General features: G+C 45.2%; 1 protein-coding gene and 1 long non-coding RNA gene across 7 annotated transcripts; one reads left to right on the top strand and one right to left on the bottom strand.

Moving 5' to 3' along the window:
• Positions 1-1,922: 1,922 nt before the first annotated feature.
• Positions 1,923-22,561, bottom strand: LOC139804136 (uncharacterized). Of its 3 annotated transcripts, none has more exons than XR_011729284.1 (3): positions 20,369-22,561; positions 13,105-15,933; positions 1,923-5,118 (listed from the first exon to the last, which is right to left on the bottom strand). It is a non-coding gene; the product is annotated as an uncharacterized lncRNA (long non-coding RNA). The 3 variants fall into 3 exon arrangements; XR_011729283.1 differs by having other exon boundaries at positions 22,216-22,561; XR_011729285.1 differs by having other exon boundaries at positions 15,845-15,933; positions 22,216-22,535.
• On the top strand, positions 22,382-25,056 carry PSMG3 (proteasome assembly chaperone 3). Of its 4 annotated transcripts, none has more exons than XM_071760994.1 (3): positions 22,382-22,469; positions 22,879-23,096; positions 24,510-25,056. In XM_071760994.1, the coding sequence occupies exons 2-3, from the start codon at positions 22,881-22,883 to the stop codon at positions 24,660-24,662; spliced, it is 369 nt and encodes a 122-aa protein (XP_071617095.1). In that variant the 5' UTR covers positions 22,382-22,469; positions 22,879-22,880; the 3' UTR covers positions 24,663-25,056. The 4 variants fall into 4 exon arrangements, with proteins under 4 accessions (XP_071617095.1, XP_071617096.1, XP_071617094.1 ...); XM_071760995.1 differs by lacking the exon at positions 22,382-22,469 and adding an exon at positions 22,473-22,496 and having other exon boundaries at positions 24,558-25,056; XM_071760993.1 differs by lacking the exon at positions 22,382-22,469 and adding an exon at positions 22,474-22,496.
• The last annotated feature ends 890 nt before the right edge of the window (positions 25,057-25,946 follow it).

Raw genomic sequence — 25,946 nt, 5'->3', positions numbered from 1 at the left:
CTGAAATCTGGGTCGGAAGCAGAGAAAGCAGAGGCATAAATGCTACACATCCCACTGCAAAGAACCACCCTTGGCAAGTCAGCAGCTGCACAGGGAACATGACAGGGACAAATTCTGCACTGACAGAGGGCCAGCACCACTCCACTGACCAAACAGAACTGCAGCCATTTGTACCCCATCTGAGCTTGGCCCTGGAGGGCTGAGACCAAATGCTGCTTGGGCCAGGAATGAAATAAAAGGAGGTAAAAAGGCAAGAGAAGCAGTAAGAGGGCTAAGAGCCAGTGAATTCCTAGAGTTGGTAACAATACCAAGAAGGGATTTGAGCAGGGCTTCCCTCCTGTGTTGTCCTCAAGTCATTCCCCACAATTTGGGCTGAACTGAGTGGATAATTGTGTTGCCTACCACAGCTGCTGAGCACGTCTCTGCCTGTGACACAGGGAATAATGTTGGCGTTACCCGGGTGTGTGAACAGCTCAACTCTGAGTAAGTCTCCTGGCATCCTCTGCTCTCTGTCATCACAAGTCCCCCCTAGGCTCTTCTCTTTGCCTTCCCCAGTCTTAGGCAGAATTTTGGCTCTTTCCTTGTTAATTAAATGACAGCTGTCTGCAGCCAGAGCTTGAATTACACCTGCCTAAAGCCATTGACAGTGATTGGAATTGTTGTATCATTTTGATTGCAAAGATTCCCACGCAAGTCAAAACAAGCAGGGAGTGCAGGCATATGCTGAGAGCTATTACCAGGGCTGGGAGATGGCTTCCCTTCTGCTGACATGCACCCAAGGCCTACCCCAAGCTCTTCTTTGCACGAACCTAAGACCAAAGCTGAGCAGAATATTTTCCCCCTCTCTCCCTCCCTCTGCCTGTGTCTCCTTGGAATGGTTTTCAAGTGGGAGCAGAAGATGGTGAAGCTATTGGTGCTGTTGGCTGGAGCTGTTGGTGGGACCCAAGGTAGTGCTAAGGTTGAGGTACAGCCTACAGGCATCCAGCTCCACTCAAAGAATTATTTCTTTGCATCTTGCAGCAGCTGGTGTTTCCCCAGCTTGTTTTATGGCTGTGGTGGAAGGAGAAAAGCCAATGAAAGGGATGTAACTGAAAGAGGGCAAATTAGAAGCAGGCACAGGAAGATGAAAGAGTACAGATCAGTGAGGCTATACAGAAGCTCTCCCCAGCTAGGACTGTGCCAGGATTTCCCCAGGGATTGTCCACTCCTCTCCAAGCTGCACTGCGGTGCTCATGCCCTCCAGCCTTCCTCTGCAGTTGCTCTCCACTCCCCCACAAAATTTTGATCATACACACAGCAAACGGGGTGCCCAAGACTTCCCAGAAGGTTGGGAAAATTCTGTGCCCATCTGCTATTGGCAGGGCTCCTGGGCTGTGTCAGGTGTGCTGAGAGAGGAGTGGGGAGCAGCTCAGGGAGAGGAGGCTCTGATACCAGCTGAACCCCTGGTTCCCAACTTCCATCAAGTGCTCTCTCAAACTGGGCACAATGCTATATCAAACTGGGCACAATGCTATATCAAACTGGGCACAATGTAAATATCAAACCAGCCAGTAAATGGGTAATCTAAGAAGAAAAACCATTGGTGAAATCAGGCTGAATATGGGAAAATCACAATGAAAATCCCTGGGGGAGGGAGTTGGAGAGATGGTGATGTCCTTTTGTAAATGAAACTTTCCACTGTATTCTCTGAGAGCAGTTTTCTTTAAGACCAGATCTCACTTCTAAAGTTAAGTAGGGGGAAAGCAGAAAAAAGTTTTTGACAGGTCAAATAACCTAAACCAAAACATTTCAGTTCAGATCCAGTGAAGTAAGTGGGGTCCCCAGCTGAAAGATGAAGGGAGAGGAGTGGGACCTGAACCATTTTTTCCCCCCCTGATTTATTGCATCAGATACCAGCCAAAAACTCTTTGACTCACCAGCTCTGCTCTCCAGACCAGGGCCATGCCAGGGGCACCCAAAGGACACTGATGGGGGAACGTTTGCCCCCTGCTCAATCCTCTGTCATCACTGGGCAATCGTGGTGTCCCTTCCTGTTGCTACAGAGACAGCCATGATGTCATCCCTGCAGATGAAGAGGAGCTCCCGGGAAGGGCAGAGAGGTCACACAGGATCACGTCCTCCTTGTGCCAAACCCCAGGCACCTTGTCCCCAGGCATGCAGGGGTGTGCTGGGGGTTGCAAGAGCTGCAGGGGGAGAGGTGAATGGCTTCGTGTCCTCAGGAAATATATTTTAAGCTTTCCATCCTGAAAACTCACTTTTTTTTTTTTTTTTTTTTTTTTTTTTTGAGGTCTGGAATAGATTCTTCAGTGTATTTGTTTGGAGCAATAATGACATCCAGTGGCTGGGAAGCTCAGTCCTCAAGGGGAATTGTGTGTGAGCAACCCCTGTCCTGTCCCTGTCCCAGGGTGCTGAAGTGGGGCAGGGGGGAGCAGATAGAGCTGTCTGGGGTCACTCCTGGCTTCTCTGGCACCTGAAGGAACAGCACTAGGACCAGCCCTACAGAACCAGCTCCTGGGACATGCTCCCACTCTGCCACAGAATCCTCTCTGGTAAGCACCAAGCCTGCTTCTTTTGAAGTTAAGGGTCTCAAGATTTCAGGGAGGAAGCAGAATGAGAGCTGAGGGCTCTGGCCACCCCAGGGCTTGCTGGAGGAGAACATCAGGTCAGTGCCAGCCAACAGAAGCAAGTCAGGCAGTGTGGGCTCTATACATTGATCAAGTTTGTGGCACTGAGGGACAAAAGCCAAGGCATTTGAGACCACACTGAGCTCTTTCTGTGCCCAGGGAAACCAGGGTAACCCTGAAACACTGGGACACCATGGCAGGGTACTTGGGCTGCAGGATGCCAACACAGGCCAGCTCAGTGGGGTGTTGCTCTGCCCATGCCAAGGGTGACATCAATCACAGCTTTCTCAGCAATTGCTCTGAAAGGGATCCCCAGGCACATACATCACGGGGAAGAGGACAATGCCTGGGGTATATCTCAACTCCAGAAACCTCAGCATAGGAGTAGAACTTTGGTATGCATGGTGGGCAGGAGCACATCTCCTTGGTGTCAGGGGGATGATCTGGGTTCAGCATCTCCTCTGAGCCATCCTGTCACTCCATCAGTCCTGGCTGGGCTGCGTGTGTGGCATTTGCAGAAGTAACAGCTGAAGATCCTCTTGGCAGACCTCATCTCGGGGCCTGTGGCGAGACACAAGGAGTTCTTGTCCCTTTTGTCCAAACCAGGGGCTGGGACAGCACCATTTGGGGATCTGAGTCATATCAGCAGGATTTACATGGGATGAAATGAGACTCAGCAGCTGGGGCTCAGCCACCACAGTGGCTTCATCACATCCCCTGAAGACAGCAGAGGCAGGAGAATTTGAAGCCAGAGCCCAGCTGTTGGGTCTTTAAGGTCTCTGGATGCAACCCTTGCAAAAAGCCAGGTTGGCAAATTCTGTCAGGAGCAGTTTCTTTGCTCACCCCTGCCAATGACTCCTGGGCCAGGCTGAGGTTTCACTCCAGAGCTGACGGCTTCACATGCATGGATGTCCCTGGTTCCCCTCAAGGCTCCAGTGATGAACACAGCTCTGCTCACGTGTGCCTGCCCAGACCCCAAGCAAGTCACTGAGATGTGAAGAATGCAGTTATGCAACATGAGGTTGTGTCTCAGCCCTGGCTGAGCTGGCAGAGGGGCTGGCACAGACTGGGCTTTCAGCACTGCCAGCTGTGGCTGAGCATCCCACCAGGGCTTCAGCATCCTGTATCATTGCTGGAGTGGACTGGGCAGTTGGGATCCAAGCCACGGCCATGGCACAGCCTCAGGAGCTGGGCAGCAGCCATGAAGCTCTAGTGTGTGTGATAAGGGTGTGAGGTTTGCCCCAAGTCTGCTTTTCAGCTGCTTCTTGTCTCAGCTGTCACTGCACCTCAGGGAGAGCTTCCTTTGCCCTGGATTAGCAGGTGGAGCCATGCATCTCAACAGTGCCTGGGAGAATGCTAAAGTTGATTAAGCCAAGGGTACTAATTACAGAGGGTCAACAGGCATCTTCCTGCCCTGGGAGATGTGCACAGACCTATGAACAGTCAGGAACCCAGAAGATCAGTTGATTAAAGGAATCATCTCTTTTAGAAGCCACCTTAACAGTAAGGTCACCACTTTGTTGCTTGGTCTGTGCTCTCCAGAGTGGCCAACGTTTCCCCAGCACAGGCTTCTTTCAGTCCATAAGTGCTCAGACACCTTCATTTCAGTGAGATGGCTGCTGAAATGGCCTTGCTCACACTTCTCACTCCTTGGAGAGGATCACTGTGCTTGGAGAGGATCCCTGCTTCCACGCAGAACTGTGGGGAGAAGATGTCTCCTGCCATTGCTGTTAGCAGAGCAAGTCCATGGTTTAACAGTTTGAGAGCCCCAAAACTGCCTCTCTCCAGCTCAGAGGGGAAAAGGTCTCTGTCAACGTGGTGCTGCTCCACTGGTGTTTCACATAGGTGATTCATGAACAGGCTTCTTGTTGTTTTCTGTTCTTAAAATCAACAGCAAGTACTCAGAATTGCACCTGCACGGGAGAAGCACTCCAGAGTCCAAGGTGCCTCTCTCCTGCTGCTTCTATCAGACCACCAGTGTTTCAGGAGAGAAGAAGACCTGAGGCTCTTCCCTTGAAGTGCCATGTGCCAGTGTGACAAAGAAACCTCTGCTGAAGCCAGGGAGGGATCAGCCACAGATGTTCCAGGTGTTACCTTGGCCAACTTATCAACTGCATGGAACACCTTCATCTTCACAGAGCCTTGGCCAGATGCTCACCAGACCCCAGAGCCTGGGGGTCCCAGTGGCTCTTCTTGGCCAAGTTCCTGTGTGTGGGGAGCTGGAGGCAATCCAGAAGCAGCCCTGCTGCAGAGGTTTCTCCAGTGAGAAGCAGAAGGGATTGTTGCACAACTGCAGGAAATACTCCTCAAATCTTTGGTGGGGATTTCTTTCTAGGAGAGATGCAAGGGAGAGCCAGCCTTTGCAAGCTGTGTGTGAGAGCAGGCAGTAAGCAGGTGTGTGGCCACAGGCAATGCTGCTGTCTGGTTTGCAATCTCCTTTCATACAGACACTGCCTCCCCTGCCTTCAGTTCATTGCTGTCACTCATTTCTGGACTGTGGGAAAGCGAAAGAAAGAGGAAGAAAAGGAAAGGAAGGAGAAAAAGTGAAAAAAGGGGGGAAAAAAGAAAAGGAAAAAATAAAATTAAAAAAAATATATTGCAGGCCCAAAAGACCCTTCTAACACAATGTTTAATAGGCCTTCTCCTGTTATATTAGCACTAGACAATGAAGCTGTTCAGCACAAGGTTATTTCCCTCTAGGATAGAGCAGTGACTTGCTGAATGCTTAAGGAGATGTTTAGCAGACGTGTTATTGCACTCCTGAAGGCTGAAGGATGACCAACAACCCGTGTTGGCCTCTAATTGCCTGTGTGCTGCTGGGCATGCTGGGTCTGGAATAAGATAAACCAGAGGTCTTGGTTGAGGGAAGTCACCCAGAGCCCTGCTTTTGTACTGGGGAGGAAAGGACACCTGACATTCCCTGAGCAGCCTCTGATCCCTGGCCTCCCTCTCCCAGCAAACCTGTGAAGATACACAGCTCCAACAGGCTTAACACCCCACTGGTGACAGCTGCCACCTCACCCCTCCTGAGAGGTCTGTTTCCTAATGCTGGCAGCAAATCCTCCATCAGTTCCCAAAGTGCTGCAGTAGAGAATACAAATTGTACTGACAGTGTCCACCAGCCACCTGCAGCAACCCTCCAGTCGCTGCTGGAGACCCCCTGACAACACCAAGTGCTGTGCTCCAAGTGATCTGCTGCCCACTGCTACTGTGGGTCCCAAGCTAAGAAGTGGGGTTTGGTTATATAAATTGATTTTTTTTTCTCTTCCAGCTTACGCCCACAAGGTACAGTTCTGTCAGTCACTAATTAAGGAAAACCATGTCTTCCCTTCCTTCAGGCAGTGCTCCTTACAGCCTCACATCATCTCAGCCTCCCAGCTGCCTCCACAGATGTCATTTCTCTCATGATTTTTCCTGTAACTCCTCACTGCTGCTTCCCACTCTGGTGCCTTATTGACACGCCCCAAGCTGGACGGGGTTCCCCTGTGACCTGCCCTGTGCTGTGCAGTACAAAACAGTCCCTGCAAAACCTCCAAGTGGCAAATCACCTGCCACAGGAGCTCCTCAGTCTCTTTCTACCTCTCTCAGTCTTTTTCTTTTCTTCCCTTCTCCTCTTCTTTTTTTTTTTTTTTTTTTTTTTTAAATTAGCTTTTTTTTTTTTTTTCTGTTTTGACTTTTCTTTTTACTTTTTTCCTCTTTATCTTTCTTCTCTTTTTTCCCTCATACCTTACTTCCTTTGAATGCTCTGATTTAACCCAGTCACTGTTTCTGTCCTATTGTCCTAGTGCCCCCCTCTTACTACATCTCATTTTAGGTCTCTAACTTATCTGTTAGTTATATTATCTAGAATAAAAATGTCCATGTATCTCAAAGATACAGGTTTAACTCCCAGCCCTGCCACAGTCTGTTTGTACAGAAAGATGCTTAAATGTGACAGCAGTGAGTCCCATAGAAAATCCCTCCTAGGTGTATTTATAGAGAATGGCACTGTGGTTTTGATCATCTAGTCCCTACAGGTGCAGAGTTGCTCAATCTCACATTTTTCTAGTCCCTACAGCTCTTCTGTAGAGTTTAGAAACCTCAGTACCTCTCCAGCCCAGTACTGCTTTGTTGCTAACATAAATCTCTGCTCCCCTGTGCTGCAGCAAGCCATTTAGAGCTCTTTTAAATGTCATTACCTTTTCCTTGTATATTTTTGATCCAAAGCACAGGATAAAGCTAACAGAAGGAAATCAGCATTTTAACTTGGTGATGTGGCAGTTCATGAGCCAGTTAGCTTATACATGAGTCTGGATGATAAGGCAATTGGCTAGTGGAAAGAATATTTACAGGAGTCTTTTCCCAGCTTTGGAATTAGAGAAAATAATCCTACTAAATTAAACAAAAGTCATAATAATATAAGAGGGTGCTTCTTAAACATAACAGTTTCCTTCCTTGCCAGCAACACAGAACTCAATGTTTTCAACACATGTATAATGCATTTTTAATGTAAACAGCAGGAGGCATAATTCCAGCATAGGATGTGAAATAGAAAGAGAAATTGTTCAGGAAGGGAGCTGGGGAAATTGCTAACACTGCACACAGAATGGAACTTTCTCTAAATCCTAAGCTCTGTCTGTGGGGCACTGCAGCATCAATGCCATTATCACCACACACCACGGACAGCTTATTGCTATTAATTATGTTAGCAAAAGAAAGGATCCTTTCTGGCCAGACTGGATGGACAATGTTAAGCCATGCTGGAAAAGTTGGATAAACCTCATTAAGGAGAATTTGGCAGTGAGGGAGATAAGGCTGCCTGCTCACTGAGTTCAGGATACTTCAAAGGATAAAAATGGCTTGGGATAATGGATTTCTCAGGAGTCAGGACATGACTGGGCACCTTACTCATTGTGCAGCCCACTGCTGACACAGGAGCTGGGGTCTTCCTAGGAAAGGGTTCCCCACTTGCCTTGTCAGCTTTGCAGCCACGTGCTGTAATTTTGCCTGCATTGTAACAGTAATTTTGGGGTCACAAGCCTCTGCCCCTTTCTTTCAGGGCTCCTTGGTTTCAGAGGATGCCACAAAAGGGCTGTGGTCCCAGGCACGCACACAACAGGATGGCAGATTCCAGGGAAGCTGCTGTTTCCAGTGGTTCCCAGTCAGTGTGGATGGCTGGGCTGCACATTCTCCTGTGTTTGCTCCATCTTGTGTTTGTATTGAAGACACAGTGAGGGATGAAACAGTGGGTTTATTATGCATGCAGACAAGAGCGATCAGGGAGGGATGGCAAGGACACTTTGGGGACAAGGCTGGAATTCCAAGTGATTTAGACAAGTTGGATGAAATGGCCCCAGCTGCTGAGGTGAGATGCAAACTGGGGACAACAGCAAGGCACTGCATTTCAGCAGGGGACAGAATGAGATTTCAGCTCACATCCAGGGTATCAATGAAAGAATGGAGGCAAAGCCTGCTTTCCAGGAGCTGGGATAAGGGGAGGCACAGGGCAAGGGTCTGTTACAAGAAGACACAGAGCCCTGCAGCTCTGCACCAAATGGGGAATGGTCTCTCACCTTCCATAGCCGAAGAAGTAGCAGAAGAGGGAGGTCTCTCCCTCAGCTTGACTGCTAAGTCCTCAAGGCCTTTAAACCCTAACCTTCAGGATGGAGGGAAGGGTCTGTTCTCTGTAGCTGCAGCAGACAGGACAAGATGTCATGAGTTTAAACAGCAGGGAGAGCAAATAAGGTTGGACATGGAGGACTGTGTAACAAGGACTGTGGAGCAGGTAACCCCGGGGCACTGGGGAGTTTCCCTATCAAGGGACTGAACAGCACAAGAGCTGTGAACTTTTGTCTCCTTTTAGTGCTCAGATCTTTTCTCCCTTCCACGGTGTCGAACATGTCATCTATGCTGTAAGAGGGATTTGGGAATTTTACCCATCCTCAAGGAGAGGAGCTGGTGTGGGCTCCCCTGTGGCATTTTCCCCGGCACAGGGAAGGCCAGGCCCAGCTCATGGTCCTCAATACTAATGCTGCTCTGAATATTGAGAAAAGATAGGAGTGATGATATTTTTGAAGGCAATATTGAACATAAATAGAGGTGGCAAGGTGCCAGATTCAAGCCATAGCTGTTTTCAACAGAGCAGGGTGAGGCATTCAAAGAGTCTTTTGAAAAACCCATTAAGGCTCCATCGAAACAAGGAGCTTTTCATGATGACAGACTCCTAGGTGCCTCCTTTGGCTCATTCATTGAAATAGAAAAATCAGGCACGTTTTCCCCTCATTTTCTTTCATTCAGACTCAGCCCCTCCAGGGCAGGAGAAAGAAAGAAAAAAAAAATCATTAAAGTTTTTGTTGTGGGGAAGAAGGCAGCAGCATTTCAAGTTTTAACAGATCTTGTATTGCTCAGCCTGAAAGCTGCTGTGTGCTGCCTCCAGTCGAGCCCTCAGCTCCACTGCACTGTTGCTGACACGGAACAGGCTTAGCAGAGAGCTCCCCAGCCTGCAACCCTCACCCAGAGCTCAAAGCTTCCATATGCAGAAGCTTTTCAAGTATGAAAAGCCCAAGCTTTTGCCTTTCCACCAGAAGGTTTTTGAACACTTCTGGGTCTTTGTAATAGCAGCGTCTGCTTCGTCATTTCAATTTCTGCATGAGTCACAGCTCTCCTCAGGTACCACTTTTCCTTTCCCACTCTGGCTCAGAGATAAGATTTCAGTGTCCCAAAGCAGTGATTTTAGAAATTTCAGGCAATGGATTCATGTCCAGAAAAAAAAAAAAAGAAAAAAATCTTATCTATGACAAAAAGGGAATAGGAAGGGGAGGAAAAATGGGTTTGTAGTAAAATTGTTAAGAGACCAAATTGGTGCTTCCTTAGGAAGTCCCGAGGATGTAAAGTACCAATTAATGTGCACATGATGTGAAATATGAATAGGCCAGGGCTTTGACTCATCCCCCAGTATAAATCAAGGGAAGAGCTTGAGTCGGCAACACAAGAAGCAATTTAAAGAGGGAAAAGGAAAGGCTTTCATGTCAGTCTGGATGTGCCTGCAGCCATTGCAGAAGAAATACAAGTTAAGAAATTTCAGGATGTGGAGATGTGAGCTGAGGGTGTCTGCAGTCTGCCCTGGACACATGCCAGACAAGCACCCTGGGTCAATATAATTTTTTCCCAGTCATGAATCCAACAACCATTGCAAACTTGATCACAAGAGCAAGGACCTCAGACTGAAAAGGAACAATACACACTCTAGTTCTGGATCCCCAAGCACTGGATCATGCTAATCAATCAATGTTCTCAGTGCCTCTGGAGGAGACAGATTTTTAAAAGATTATTTTAGGAGATGGGACAGGGACCACATTGTTGAGAAAGCCACCAGAACTGGTCATGTGATTAAAGAAGATGCTTGCTCTACATGCTTACAAGTGAGCTGAAAGATGGGTCCTCCTCTAGGAAAGGTCCTCAGGACCTATCCTTGGCTGTGCCCTCAAGTTGTCCCAGGCAAGACAGAATCACATCAGGCCTGGCTGATTGATGCTCTGAAGCAGGGCTGGTGCTCAGGCAATGAGAACAAACCAAAACCATTTTTGGTGCATTCTCTATTTACAGCTGCAGGAAACAAATCCATCAAACAGGAAGAGAAATTCAGTTGTCACTGTTGCATCCCAAAGGAAAGCTGAGCTGACTCAATTAAAGGACATACATGAGTATTGATTATTACCAAGCACAAATTCTCTCTTTCTCTCAACTATGTGGTACAGTGTTAGTTTATTTGCCCCCTCCAGGTTATTCTTAATTTCAAAACAACACGATTGTTGTTGTTCTAAATGTACAATACAAATTGACAATAAAATAGAGCTTGTATTACTGCAATCCCCACTGGCCTCTGATGAGTTAGTAATTCAGCCACCTGATTTCCTCAGTCTCTTTTCCTTTTTGCTTGTGGATTCTACACTCTCTGAAAATGTATTTCTTGTTTCTGTTCAAAGCAAAGCCACCTCACAGCAGTGGGCTCTCTGAAAGATTTCTTCTTGCCCTTCAAGTCCAGCACAGAGGAGGCCAGATCTGTCCCAAAGATCTCTTCTTGTAATAGCAGCCATCAGTCACTTCTTTCATTCCCAGGGCAACTTGTGCCTGAGGCATCACTGAGGGCAGGTTCCTGGGACTCAGCCCAGCTCTGTATTCTGGGACAACTGCTTTGGAGGGGACAGCAGAGCCTGTGAGCTCTGTACCTCAATTTACACACAAAACACACAGGCTGGCCCTGGGCAAGGGCTAAGCAAGCTAAGGTCTTCCTGGATAAAGAAAGTGTCAGATCCTCACCAAACACCACTGCCTGCAGAACTGTTTCTTCAAGTGGGAATTCATCACCTTTGCTTCTGGAAGTAAAGCCATTAGAGTACCCTGCTTATAAACTTCTGAGCCTAAAAAAGCTCTCCAGTGGCTGAAAACAGAGATCTCAAGGTCCTCCAGCTAGGTCAGAGCAACCAGAAAGGTCCAACTTTCTACACAACCATCATCATTCTTCTGTCCTTGCAGTGCAATCTGGGAGCCCAACTTCTCTGACACCTGCAGTTTCTTGCATGGAACTAACAAAATGCACTGACTCCATTGAATAAGGCTTGGGACTCGGAGGGTCCAAGATCTCAGCAAAAGATATTAAAATTCTCCATCTTCCTCTTGCCTGATGAAAGAGGGATGAACTGTGTTGGGCCAGTTAGAAATTAAACTATTTCCAGTGCAGAACATCTACTGCTGTCCTAGGGGACGACTCAGGGTGTGAGCTACACATTTCTGGCCAAATGGTACTGGAGAGGAGACCAGGGCCAGCACTTCAGCTCTGTATTTATGGGTATCACAAGAAAACTTTATTGGATACACATTTTGCATCCCTCTCTCTGGAGGATCCAGCTGACTTTCACTATATTTTTGTTATTTTGCTTTCAGTAACTGACTGTATAAATACATGTATCTATCTATATATTATTATAAAAAGGGAATTTTGGTAAGAATTCCTCAAAGTACAGAGAAATGGTGTTTCCTTCTTCCCATTGGGAGGGAACATGGAACCCCAACCCTGAGTGCAAATCCAAAGGGGATGGAGTGGGTCTGCCCCTTCAACCTGTTACAGCACTGTGCTTCCCTCCTCTAAAGAACCACAAAGCTCTTGCCTTGCACAAGGGCTTTGTGCCAAAGCAGCTTTTTCTTCTGGCTCCCTCCCAAGATGTGCTGCTTTCTCCATTTAAGCCACCTGTCAAGGGCACCCAAGCGCCCTCCCTGAGGGTCTGTGAGAAGTGCCACATTCCCTGAAGGATAAAGCCCAAGATGTGCTCCTCCCACCACTGATCCCTGTGTCGGATTTCAGAGGGTGTGAAGTCTTCAGCACATGGTCCCAAAGGTTTTGCCTGACAAGCAGAGCCCAGCTTCCTCCAGGGACAGTGCTCACATGGTGGCACAGCCAAGATATGGGACCACCAAGCAGTTAAACAAGAGACTTGTCTGTGTTCAGCTGTACAACAGGGTAATTCAGTACCAGCCCTGGTTTAGCACCTTCATTGTAGCCTCTGTACCCTTATCAGAGTCTCTTCTCCTTTCTCCAAAGGGTGGGAGGTCTTAGGATTTCCTTCCAAACAGGGAAAATGGAAGCAATACTTGGAAAGTTTTCACAAAATCAGCATCTTCTGTGGATAGTTTAGGCCAATCAGATGTTTCCTTTTGCTCTCTTTTTCTGTGTGGATGAAATATTGACATGAAGTGAAATGACTGCAACTCCATTTGAAAAATCATCAAAGCAGAACACTGTAACCTCAAAGTTACTTTTGAAAAAGGGAATGATCAAAACAATATGGCCTGATGTGTCAAAATAACATTTCTAACAAAAATTGCTTTGACAACATTTTTCTCAAAAGCTCATCATTGCACCACTCCCAAAGGGATGATTCCTGGTGATAGCATGAAGAGATCATCCAGGAATTTTCTCCTCTTATACTTCTTGAGGCTGTGGAAATGTGTACTGCCTCTCCTTTTCTCTTCCTCTACTGTCTTTCAGACTTTTAGATTTTTGTGCAAGGTCTTGTTATTATTGTTGACCATGGGGAGCATGTGTGTGAAGACACACAACCTTAGAGACCTTGAAGACTTCACAGCTGTGTCACATTTGCTTGAAGTAACAGGGGATTGCTCTGAACTGACAAGGATGTCCCCAGAACAAGAGTGATTTATCAGAAATGCAGGCAGATGAAAAAAAGGTGAGCCTGATGGGAAAGTTGCACTACATGTTTCACCCCACTCATATTCATAAATCCAATATGGATCTGTTAGCTGGTGCACATGTACAGAGCTGATATTTAGATAGGATGGGGTGTGCTTCTGCACTCATCAGCACAGCATTGAGGTGTCCAGCACATAGTAAAAATACATATGGGAAATTATAGCTGATTGTGTGAACCCTCAGTTCAAGATAGTACATGCTGAACTCTGTCCACACAAGGAGGATGGTACAGACCTGAACAGAGCATAATGAATGCCCTTCTTCATCATGCAGGTGTCACTTCTCCTGACTCAGATTCAATTACAATTGTGGAGTTGATTGCAGATTTCATCCCACTCTTGCATATCAAGAGCATATTCAATGTTCCAGGGACTCAATGAAACAAAATGTCAGCATGTGGTCGTCCTTACAGCCCCTGGGTCTTGTTCAGCCTTGGTGGAGCTACATAAAGAAGGAGTTTGGCCCTTTTGTCAGATGCAGGGATACCTGTGGAATAGTATGTTCAATCCTTTATGTCAGGACATCTATCTCTTCTCAGCAAAATGCATCTGTGATTCCTTCCCTGTTTCCTGTTTTGTTTTTTTTTAAATACAGAATTATATAGTAACACTCAAAGAGAAGGAGCAGGGAATGAAATTTTTTAATTTAAAAGTTTATCTAGTCAAAGAAAAGTTAGGGAAAGCACTGAGCATCTCAGGTGCTGATTAACCTATAAATGAAAAAATAATGAAGACAGGGAAGAAGAATATTAAATGGAGTAAATTCTTAGGGGAATAGCATCTTGGCTCATATACAAGTCTGAGCTGCTACAGGAGAGGAATGGGAAGGCTCGACTGAAGAAGAGGGGACAATCAGTGGCCTCCCATGGAAAACAAGGAAAAACCTTGGATGGAAAATAGCTCCACCTATATAACAGTCCAGATCACATTCAACAACAACTGATAGTAGGCTGCCTCCATATGGTCCCTGGATGCTCTCCTTTTACCCACCCAGGACCACTGCAAGAAGCACCAAATCCTGCAGCAAGCTGTTTGTCTGGTGACAAAAATGGGTAGGGACACATTTTTCTCTCAGTCTGGTTCTCTCCAGCTTCTCTGTGGGAGCAGATGCTGTGGGATTCATGTTGCATTGTTGTGTAGATAAGTAGAAACTCCTCTCAAAAGCTCTAACTTGGCTTCCAAGTCAACAGCAAATAAACTTCTGCAAAGAATGCTGCATTGTAACACGGGTCCCCAGCTGGTTTTGGGAACATTGTTCTGTTGGAAACCATATTTTATGGGATGTAACTGTGACAGGGTTTTCTGAAGAAGGCTGAACCTGTGGGAACATTTCTCACTCCCTAGAAGTTAATGGTTGTTCTCAGCACAGATTTATAATTTAATTGAAAATTAATAGCAAGAGAAGAAAATTTTATTAGAGCTACTCTTAATCTTCAAAGTTTTCACTGGGAACCACCTGGCTCTGCCAACCCAACCCATAACATGTATTAGAGGACTGACAGTAGAAACTATCAGAGTGGAGAATAAAATAAAAACAAGGCAAATGCTGGTGTTGATTGCTCAGGAGTAACTCCATTACATAAGCAGTTACTCCATATTTATGTGGCTGCAGAAGCTCAGCTTGGCCCAGTGCCTTCTTGATACTGAACATTTTTCCTTCCTTATAATCTTTAGGACCTTTCCCAAACAAGTATCCCTTCAGACTTCTATTTGTAATGTTTGTTTGCATGATACATCAGGAAACATCTCTAAAAGGAGACATCAGACTATGGCCTGGAATCCTCTCTGTGCTGCTGTGCTGCAGGCTGTGAAGGGGAGATCTGTTACCATTTAAGAGCTGCCCCATTCAAAAGCTGCTGAAGCAAAGAGCAAAAATTCTCTGAGTCAACCCTGAACCAAAGTCCTGGCCAACATCAAGGAGCCCTATTCTTTTAGAAGAGCCTCTTTTCAGATAAGACTTTCATCCAAGGTTATCCAAATGCTTGCAATCAAGTGGCATTTTGTGCTAGCATTAATCCTGGTGTCCTGGCCATGTTCCAGTTCGAGTAACAATGTTCTGCCAACCTAAATTCCTCCAGAGGTTTCAGAAGGATGCAATTTTCTTCTTCCTTTTTGCCCTCCATTTCTGGGTGGTTAATTCTGGACAGTGACCATGTTCCACCCTAGCACGGGCTGCATTTCACAGATGGGCAAAGTGGGCCTTGAAATGAGCAGGACCATAACGCTGCACAAAACCACATTATTAATAATAAATGACTTTTAAAACACATTTGTCCTTTTCTTTTAAATTATGGTATCAATTTAAAACGTAGATCCGGAATACTACTGAGGTCTCTGAGACAGATTATTGGCAATCCAGCAATCAGAGAAGTGCACTTTAAGTTGCAATCAATACACTTATGACACCAATGAAAGGGAGGTGTTATATAAGGATTTTTTTTCCACTGGTAAGAACCCTGACAGACAGCTATTGCAATGAGGAAGGGAAGTCATCCAGATGGACTCTCCTTCACACTAATGAAGCCATCTCATAACTGTAACAGAGACCTCATGTATCTGCTGTGACACTTAGCAAATCCGGGCATGAATAAATAACCAAAGTCCAATTGAATTAACCTCCAGCTGATCATCACTACTAAACAAATTATCCTAAACTCTGAACAAGATTAGAAGGACTGGCACAGGCCAGAATCATGTGGCAGAAGTGTTAATTCAGTTTAACAAGTTTAAACTTAATCCCCCAGTGTTCTCTGATCTCAGGGTTTCAGGACAAACTGGTTCCAAAATGCTGTTTGAAGAGACAGGAAAGGAGGCTTACATGAAATTAAGAGCAAAAACATGAGCTCAGACTGGAGTCGCCTAGAGAAGAAGAAGAATTGCAAGTGCAGAGCAGAGAAAGGCTTAGGTAGAACATTCCTTACAGAGACAGAAGAGAGTAGGAAAATTGCATTGATTTCCTTATGGAATATTCCAACCTCATTTCCAGGATGAAATTTAGAAAGTTGATAGCGTATTGGCTTTTCTTGATTACCATGCTTCTTGTACAGAAACAGGAGATAAGCACCTGTGAAATAAGAGACAGTATTTTATTTTAATGCCATTTTTTCCAGTACATAATTGTATTTTTCTCCTACGAGTACATTTGTACTGTCCATCAAATGCTCAATTCAATTATTACAAACTTCAGTTCACTACTTAGAATGGCACTAACAAGAAGTTCAATACTTACTTCTTCTAATGTTAATTCATAAAATTATTTATGTGGTCAGTTAAAATTAACTTTACGCTTCAGTTTTAACAGACTCAACGTTTTGTGGGTTTCTGAAATGTTAAATCTGCTTCCAAGAGAAAATATTTATTCTCTTAGTCTCCAGAGATAGAAGCAGATGTAGTAAACTCTACAAGTTTTCTAAATTGGAGACAACCAGGAATTGAAGCACTTCTAAATACCAATTCCTACAGCCTATGCACGAGCCTCACAAAATCTTCCAAATCACAATGCTCCTCACAAATGTCTTTCCAATCTTCTGTCATAGGTAAGTCCTTCAATATGGCACCCAGCTTCCTAAATTCTCAGTTTTTCACAGACAGCAAGAGAACCAAGTTAGTGAAGACAGATAAGACTGAGATCTGAGAGCACCTATATCCCATTGAAGGGCATCTGCCTACAACCTCCTGCCTTGTCATGCTGTGTCTTTATATAGGTCTGACTTTAATTCTTTATTGCAATTTACAGCATTACTAAAAAGGATTATGTGCTAAATTTCAGCACCAGAGAGAATTTTAATTTTGACTGGATGGCAAAAAAAGTAAATAATGTACTACAAAAGAGGAAGAAATCAGGCACCAGGCAATTCCACCTCTTCCATCCTCAACATCTATGAAGAACTTAAAAATCAAATGGGGCCAATCTTCACCTAATATTCAAGAGGAAGTCCTACTACCCAGAAACCATTTTGTTATTGTTCCATTGGCAAGGCACAGTGTTGCCCTTTGTTGGGAAATGCTTCAATGTTTCCACATATTTCAGTTTTGTAAAATGAATACCTCCTGTAATTCTGAAACTTCTCTTACACAGCCCTAAAAATCGAATCCTGACCTGTCTACTGTGCACTTTGCTGTTATTTATGCAGTACATAAACAAAAAGTAAATATTTATTCTCATTTTCTATTGTGTGCACTGACTGATATCTCCCAAAGTGAACAGCAGCATTATGAACTGCAAATGATGATACATTGTCAAAGTTGGAACCATTTGGTTATATGCTTCTTACATTTTCAAATATTCCCAATGCAATTTCATAAATGTCTTGAACATAATGAGACAATGGATTTTTCCTCTTTCAACTGTGTCATAATGAACAACTATTAGAAACACTTTATTATTTCCAGAGTTTGAGGGATCAGTGGCCACAGAGAAAATATGCCCTTTTCAACCAAGTTTTTAATTGTTTTCTCACTTGAAAGAGGAACTAATTTATTACAGACAGCACACAAGGCATTTGTCTCATCAAAATGTGTCATTGTAACTGAGTGAATTCTAGACAACAACACTATTTAATTTGCTGTCACAATTAAGTGATTCATACAACTGACTATACTATTAGTATCATACTAATACCCTGACACTCTCTTGTGGTTCTGCATGTTATTTCTCTGCTTTTTCACTTCTTAGGAACTGAGAGGTATGAATTTCATTCTTAGAAGCTGTGCTACAATTACGTTTATGCAAATGCACATTTACTCCATTTGCATGCTGTCTTTCATCTGACAGACCACCTCAAGCAGCTGAAAAACTCCTGCAGAAACCATAGTGAGCTTTATGACAATTACTGCTGTCTTTACTGATCCATGGAAATCATTTCTTCAGCCACTGCAGTAATGCAAAACTTCTGCTGTTCACAGGGTGGATCTGCTGATGGATGATACCATCCACAGGAGCTGTCATGGTCATGATCTATGCAGGGCTGTTATTTGACAAGTGAAAATTATGTAAACAGTACTCAACCTCAATCTTGCCTCATGATGACTCTGTCTGTTCTGTACCCCCTGGCTGCACTGCCCAGTACAGCCAGCTGTTAGCTCATGATAAATATCTGCCATAAAATTATTATTAGACAGCACTGGGTTGGCTCTATGATGTAATTCTGACTCTTTTAGGTAGCTGGAGCTCTTTTAGCTCTCTTAGGTAGTCTGGAGCTATTCTGGAGATGTGTTTCACATATTTCAAGAATTTAAATTACATTTCAGTGATTGCTGAAGTAATTTCTGGATATTATTTGTGAAGAAATGTGGGATCTGCTGGTGTAAAAGGTACTAAACATATGAAAACTACTGGTGTTGGAGACCAAACACCCAAGAAAGCATTTTCAGCAACATCCCTCTGCAAGTGTGACTTGTCTCACTTTTGCCAGGCTTTGCAATCTTAGCAGTCATCCCCTTCTGAAACTCTCTTCCAGCACCAGGAGAGCTTTTTTCTCATTCCCTCCCCATGGATCTGAAACCCTCCTCCAGCCTGCACAGCAGCTCAGAAAACACAAATGACACAGCATAACAAAGTCCTACAAGGGCTAGAGTGCTCCTCTATTTATAGGTTGCTAAATCTGACTTAAAAAAATAAAAAAAATTTTTAAAAATCCCAAAGAGCTCCAGTCAAATTGCTACCTAGATGTTTCCAGGCCCAGCCACAGTGTGCTGGCTTATTGCCACTTTTTTAAGTCGTACCCTGCAAGCTGAGTTTTCACAGGAAAACATGTTAGTGCACATACACGAGCAGTTAGTACTTACACAGACACTAATGAACATTCCCATATTATTTCCTCACTAAGTTGCAAATGCTGGAAAACAAAACAATAGCATGACCTGACAACCTTGGGCATGCAAAACCATCCAGCGTTTCCATTTCAAATGTGCAGCTGAGTGCAGCTCACACAGAGAGGGAACAATTTGGTTTTGAGCTTTATGTTAATTTTTTCCTAAAAGACTGTGTTTTTTCCGGCTGAATTCTACAGTGGGGGAAAAAAAAAAGGGTTTAATCAACAACTAAATAGCTTTGAGTGGTTCTGCAATGCCTGATTGATTGGCTTAGCTTTCCTCTTACTCATGCAATGAATTAAATAAGAAACATCCCATACAACAAGAGCTGTGTAGAAAACTTAAGAACAAACCAAACCTCTTAGACTTATTTCTCAGAATAAGAAATCATACTATTTGTTATCCTAGGAAACCAAGAAAAGGGACCAGTACACAGAAGAGCCAGAATCTCCTCACTTTCCTTCAAAATATAAGCACACAAAATGAGAGTCTCTGACTTTTAACTCTAAGAATTCTGTTTGCCTAATCCTGGACACATCTAAACACAACTGCCCCCACTTTAACCTCAGACCTCCTACAAACCACAGGTTCCATTTCCATCCATGTGAAGAAGCAGTTGGGCTTTGGGCATGTTTGGCAGACCCATACCCATGTCAGGCTGAGATCTAGAAAGCAGGAGATAAAGCAGCTCCTGGGCTTCACTCCTGACTGTGGACAGCCAGGTTCAGAGCTGTGTTTCCACTTTGCACCAAGCAGTGACAAAGCCTCTGTCCTCTGACTGCAGAGAGACAGACACGGAGGTTCTGACTTCTGGGGCTAAGCCCAGTCTTTGAGAACAGCCCCAGAGGTGCTCCTCTGCCTGCTTCCCCAAGTATTCCCCAATTCCATAGTATTTTCCAAACACTGCCTCTGCCAGATGCTACTTAAATGCGGTGGGAGCTGCTTGCAAGCATCAGGAGGTGGATTTCTGCCATCCCTCCTACCCCTTTGACACCAGAGCTCCATGGGGAGTGCTCACCCCCAACCCCCAACCTTGCTGTGACAGCCCCAAGGGGAAGTTCAGCACTCTGGTGTTGTCTGGCAGAGGAATGTACTTAAAGGCAGCTCTGCTTCATGTACCTGATTTATAACAAGGGTCAGAATAATTCCTGAGCTGCTCCTGCATCAGGGAGCAAACTAATTCCTTTCCTCTCTCCTTGGCTGCACAGCCCAGAGCTCAGCTGCACCTGAGGTTCCAGCTCACAGTCTATACTCTGCATCATAAAAGATACAAGAGAGAAATCTAAACCAGAGAAGTAATAACCCGTAAACTAATAAACCAACCCAGCACTTTGATAGCCAGGCACTCCCCAGAGCAGGGATTATTAATGGATGTCCTGAAACACCATGTGTTGAGTTTTCAAGAGAAGTGGGAAAACATTTCTGGTGTTCTGAGAATCCTACTCATTTGCTTTATAAAATCAGTTCAGATAAACACAAAGATTACTACAAAAAGCAGCTTCCTTCCAGAATACACACACATAGAGGCATTCAGCACTTTCAAAAGAAGAGCAGTAAGACACTGCTCAAATAAATAATAAAGGCATAAAGCTGCAACATTGTGGGTAGTTTTTCTTGTCAAAGTACAGGGCTGTCACAGTCATTGACTTTCTCTGGTAACTGAGATAGTGACATGCATGACTTACATTTCTTCAGCAGCGAGTGCATGGGAGTGGAAGAAGGGATACTGAAATCCTGCAAAATCTCCAGCTGAGAATTTGATGGCTGTGATCTGATGTCCTGACTCTTTATTTCCCTTAAACTGTAAAATGGGGTATATTAATAACTTGTTATGTCAAAAGAGAGTTTATGCAGCTTAATGTAATGATGTCGGCAATGGGATTAGGCACTTTTTGAGGAAAAGTGATACAGGTAATGGGAGTGTAAGTCCTTTTCAGCCAGAAAATGCTGGGAAGCAGGTGGCAGGCAGACAGACCTCTCAAGAAAGGTCCCATTACCTGCCACGGTGTATTCTCAAATCTCTATCTCCTGCCTCAGTCACATGGAGAGTAGGATCGTTCCCCTTAGTTCATTATTTTTAATGTATTTACTTTTAGTGATGAAACTTCAGTGCTCAGTTACCTCCTGCCATCTGCTTCTCCAGTTTTCTGCATCCTACCTCACCACCATGACAAAATCAGATAACCAATTGACTGAAACTGTTAGAGGTAACTATTTTGTTCCAAATTAATGAAAAACAATGAAGTACAGTGCTTCCATGTAAATCTGAGGGAGAGTGGATTCTCTTTTTCCTTCCATCATGTAAAAAATAAAACGGAGGCTAGCAAGGATGGCAGAAAAATCCAATCCTTTGTGTTTCTTCAAGTAGAATTATTTTCTGGAGAAGGCAGAGCAGGGGTAAACTTTATGAGTCGGGAAGCTTCCCTGACAAGAGCTGCTATTATCTCCGTCAAACAGGCAAAGCCTTGAGTGATTGTGGTAAGCAAGAAAGAGGAATGTTGGGTTTTTTGCACTGCTGAAAAACAGACTGTTTACCAGACTGCAAGGAATGCCGAAAAGGTATCAAGCCTCTCTGAATTAACCACAAGAACTACCTGCTGAATTAAAAGCTTTTCCGTGGACCTCTGCTGCTCCCTAACGGTGCCTTAAAGGATTCTCAGAACAAGGCTGAGAGAGTGCTCTTGGAGTCAAGTTCTGTTAAAACTTTTAATACCAAAACCCCCACATTAATTCATGAGGTTCTTAAGAGAGGTGACCTGAACAGGCAACCCAAATTCAAATTACTATTGCTGCGGCCACAGCTGCAGCATTTTGTGCATGGTGGAAACAACAGTAAAGGAGAGCTCACACACAGGAATGTGTTTAGAGCCCATTTTAGACACAGCAATCGCAGAATTCTGGAAGGTTAGAAACGCCCGAGAAATACACATTTTCTGAGCTTTGTATAGCTTTGTTCATGAATGTCAGCATTTCAAAGAAGAAAAAGCCAAAAAAGCACAGTATTAGCATTATGCCACTAACAGAAATTAATGCTTGCACGTATTGCCTGTGTTCATCCACGTTTCTCTTTGCTGTCTTCACAAAGATGTCTTTGTCTCCCCCTACAGCACCGTGGGTCAGCTGCCGTGGGTCCCACGACTCCCGTGTTTCTTTCACGAAGCAACCGAACCACACGAGAATTATTTTCGGTACCGAACATGTGTCCTCCCGCCGGGGTGGGGTGGCCCGTGACAGAGCATGGCTGCACCCATGGCCCAGAAACAGCCTTGAGGGGAAAGCACAAGTGGAGGCCTGAAGTGTGGCCCAACAAGACCCAGTAGGTGAAAGGGGTCACAACTCATGTGGAAATGGAGGGCAAAAAAGTAAAAAAAACCCCAAAAGATCGTAATGAGTAGGCACCCTTAAGCCCCCGGCTCCACCACGTTCCCCCGACACAGCACTCCCTCCCGAATGGCTACGGGCGGGCTTCCTGCCCTGGGACATTCCCTACAGACACAGGATGGAAGCCAGAGTAAAACGGGAAGAAACCGACCGAAAAGGCCGGGATGGACCGGGAAGAGGAGCCCGGTCCGGGGAGAACGATACCCCTAAGAGGAGCATGGCGGGGGGGGACTGGATATGGCGCCTCCCCGAGCAGCCTCGGTAATGGCGGCGGGGAGGGGACGGGAGGGCGGCGCCATCTCCCCACGCCTGGGGCCGGAGGAAGGAGGGAGGGGAAAGGCTTCGCTTCCGCCGCTGCGGGGCGGGCCCGGACGGAGAGAGGCGGTACGGCGGGGTTCGGAACGGGTAGGGCCCGCTGGGCCGTGTCCGCAGGCAGGTGCCGGGGGGGGGGGAGGGCCGGTGTCTCCTTCAGGAAATGCCGAGGCCTGCGGGGGTCGCCCCCTAAGGAGGCTGCCGGGGCGGGCGGGGTCGGGGGCGGCCTGCGCCGAGGGCGCGGTCGCTGTTCAACCGCGATAAGCGCGAAAGCCTTTAAATGGCAGCTGGATGGTGCTGGGGAGTGCTGCTGAATTCCCCTTCCCGGTCAGGGATGTGGGGGTTTGACCGTTCTTCCTGCACGGACACACAACACCGGGTGCTTTTGTGTTCTGAAAGCAGCTTAGCCCGGGTATTTAAAATGCCGGGAAGGATTCCGGCTTGGTCTTTGCTTTTACATCTAACGTTCTTTTATAGTTACCGTCTTGTTGTTTTTCCGCAGCAATGGAAGCGGGTCCCATCGTGACATCCAAGCAGCGGGAGGAGGTGGTGCTCGGGGTCCCCACTGAGGTGGTGTGCACGGCGTTCTCCAACTCCGTCCTGGTGGTGGTCACACAGTACGGCAAAATGGGGACAATCGTCTACGTGGACCCCAACACAGTCGGTGACAACATGGGCAGGCCCTCGCTCACCACGAAGGTGCTGCTGGGCAAGGATGAGGTGAGAGCGGGCGCATGCTGCGCAGGCAGCGAGGATCAGGGGGATGTGTAGGGAGCTGGCAGGGAGCTGGTGAATCAGGGCAGGAAAGCAGCGTTCCCACAGGGGTAAGATTAATGTAAAAAGCAAGAAGGGTTCATCAGGAAAGTATGCGTGCTCATCTGCTCTTTGACACAACGGAAGTTTTAGCAGTGAATGGTTTGGGGATCTGCTTCTTTGCAGCCTACAGGATATGGATTGCTTCGATGTGTTTATGGAAGGTTTGATTAAGCTTCTGTTGATTTAAAGGTTGCAAGATTAAGCATGCAGCCCTTGGTAATCTTTTTTTGGGTTTCTGTTCCAGTGAGTTTGTTTTCCTTTTGAAGGTCCTCTTCTTGTCATTTCCCTCCTCCTCCTCAATCTGTGCCAGCCCCATAATGGGCTTTAGTTTCCCTCTCCCAAATGTGCTTGCCAGCACCTACCCTTGATAAAGTTAATTTGGTTTACTTCAGCCATTTCACAAAGCTGGAGAGAAATCAGAAGAAAATGTATTTTGCAAAGTGTCAACTGGTCAAGCATTAAAACAGAAAGTTGCAGAGCTACAAGATTATGAGTTTTTTTCCATCAGGGTTGAAGCTACCAAATATTAGTTGCTAACCTTAACTAGAAAAACTCTAACAACCCAGTTCCCTGATTCTAACCACTGCTTCCCCCTGTGGAGTTCTTGTTTTTTAGCAATGGCCTTCCTCCTCTGGATGGGAGATGCTTTGCTTTCCCTGCTGTGATGTCTGCTAATTCTAGCCACCTCCACCCCCAAGCTGGTTTTATGTTTTATTTGGAAGGAGGAAGTGCACTTACTTTGTTACATAGTATTTTTAATCACTTTGCTAAATTAATTGATGCAAACTTTAAGAAAAGGCTTTCACTAGTTTGCTGCCTTCCTGCTTGTCACCATTAACATTCCAGTTTGGGATTGTACACACTTCCAAACCACACTGGAAGCTAAAATCAAGCAAACTTATTATCCTGATAAATACATAACTGTGGGTGTAAATAAAACCTACAGGCTGGATGTTCTTGTTAAAGAAGCCTCATTAAAAAGTTTATATCTCTTTTTTTTCCCTCCTTCAGCTTCACTACATAATTCTGGTTTTCATTGTCCTGTTACAATCAGATTTTTTACACATGGCATGCAAAGCCTGATTGAGAAAGTGCTTTTTAAAGTTTCACTTTCTGTGGCTTGGCTTTGCTGACCAGCCAAGCTGCCTGCCTGTTCCCAATTGTGTTGAAACCACTCAGCAAACTCCCCACTCTGTCTTGAGTCCAGCATCCACAGGTCCCCAAGGTGGCCTTGCAGGGCTCCTCCTTTCCCAAGTCGTGTGGGAGAGCTCTCCCAGCTGTCAGAATGCACATCTGTATCACACCTTTGCTTTTCAGCCCCTCGTCCACGTTTGTGCCAAACACCTGGTGGCATTTGTCTCTCAGGAAGCTGGGAACAAACCTGTTCTTCTCGCCATGGCTCTGAAGGACAAGACCATGGAAGGGATACAAGCTCTACGGGAAGTGATCCGGAGTTGCCAAGTGTGGTGAAGCTGTGCCATCTGGATTCAAGGAAATGATCTTGAGTCTGTGACTCATCGCCGCTTATTTAACACGACAAGAAATGAAAATGATGGCACATCTTTGTGCTGGTTTTGGACTCGCTGAGGAATTTCATTACTTTTTCTCTACTGTGTAGAACATTTGTGGGGTTTGTTACGGTGACAGGTTTTTACAGTCAATATAGACAGTGATGAGACAAGAACAATCGTCTCAATATTCAAGAGAAGTGTTATTTTTGTCCCATTGGGTGGGATGAGTATTTGGGAAATGGCACAGCTCTGCATTTGTGAGGAGCAGCAGATGCCAAGCTCTGTAGCTACACTGTACCGCAAAGGGGGAACACCCAGTGCAGAGTGAATAAAAGAAACATTGAAGAATCTAATTTTACCTCTTTTTTTCTTTTTTTTTTTTTTTTCTCTGTGAAAATCACTTCAGTTGCAATACAAGCCTCCATAACAAATTAACAGCAATTGCATAATAGAAAAGGTTTTCTTGCCTGTTTTTAAGGAAATTAGTCCTGTATGACTGCTCTTGTCCTTATGTCAGTCCCTTCCCTGATGTTGTCTGAATCCATTTTCCACTTTCACTCCAAGTGTAAAGAGAGGTAGATAATTATGCTCTGCAAGTTTCATGAAAGCTGATGGCAGGGTGGAAGACAGGAACCAAGATTAGTGGCAAGAAAACCACAAAAAAACAGCTGCTTATGGGTTATATGGTACCAGTACATTGAGAGGCAGCACATGCATAGCTTGGACCACCTGCAATGAGCTGTCCCTCTCCTAAAGCATCAGTCTCAGGAGACTTGGGGACAGAAGGGTTTGGGGGACTACACAGCTGTGTTTCTTCTGAGTCTCTTGGAAAAAAAAGTATTGGGTGAACTTACATGAGCTGAACAGTCAAACTTTTGCCATTTGCTTGGAAAGCATGTTTGGTTTTACCTCTTTTTGTAACAAATAACACCAAGTCGCAAATTTTTAAGTGATGTCACATCATGAACTTGACTGAGCAGAGGCAAGGGAAGACTTCTGCTCTGTTAATAGCTGTTGATACCAGCAGTGTCAGCATAGAGCCTGTGCCTGCCCCACACAGATCCAGTTGTTGTGTCATTTCTGTTGCTAAAAAAAATCCCCTAAAAATAGAGAAACAGAAAATGCATTTCAAAAGGATTCTTCTCTGAAGTAAGGGTTATTTACAGTATTTAAGGGTTTATGAGAAATGAACTTTTTTTTTTTTTTTTTTTTTTAAGTACATCCAAACACTGCAGGCTTGCAG

This window comes from Heliangelus exortis, chromosome 17, assembly GCF_036169615.1.
Source record: "Heliangelus exortis chromosome 17, bHelExo1.hap1, whole genome shotgun sequence".
Taxonomy (NCBI): domain Eukaryota; kingdom Metazoa; phylum Chordata; class Aves; order Apodiformes; family Trochilidae; genus Heliangelus; species Heliangelus exortis.
Note: the sequence above shows the minus strand (reverse complement) of the source record. Positions and strands in the feature narration are given on the sequence as shown.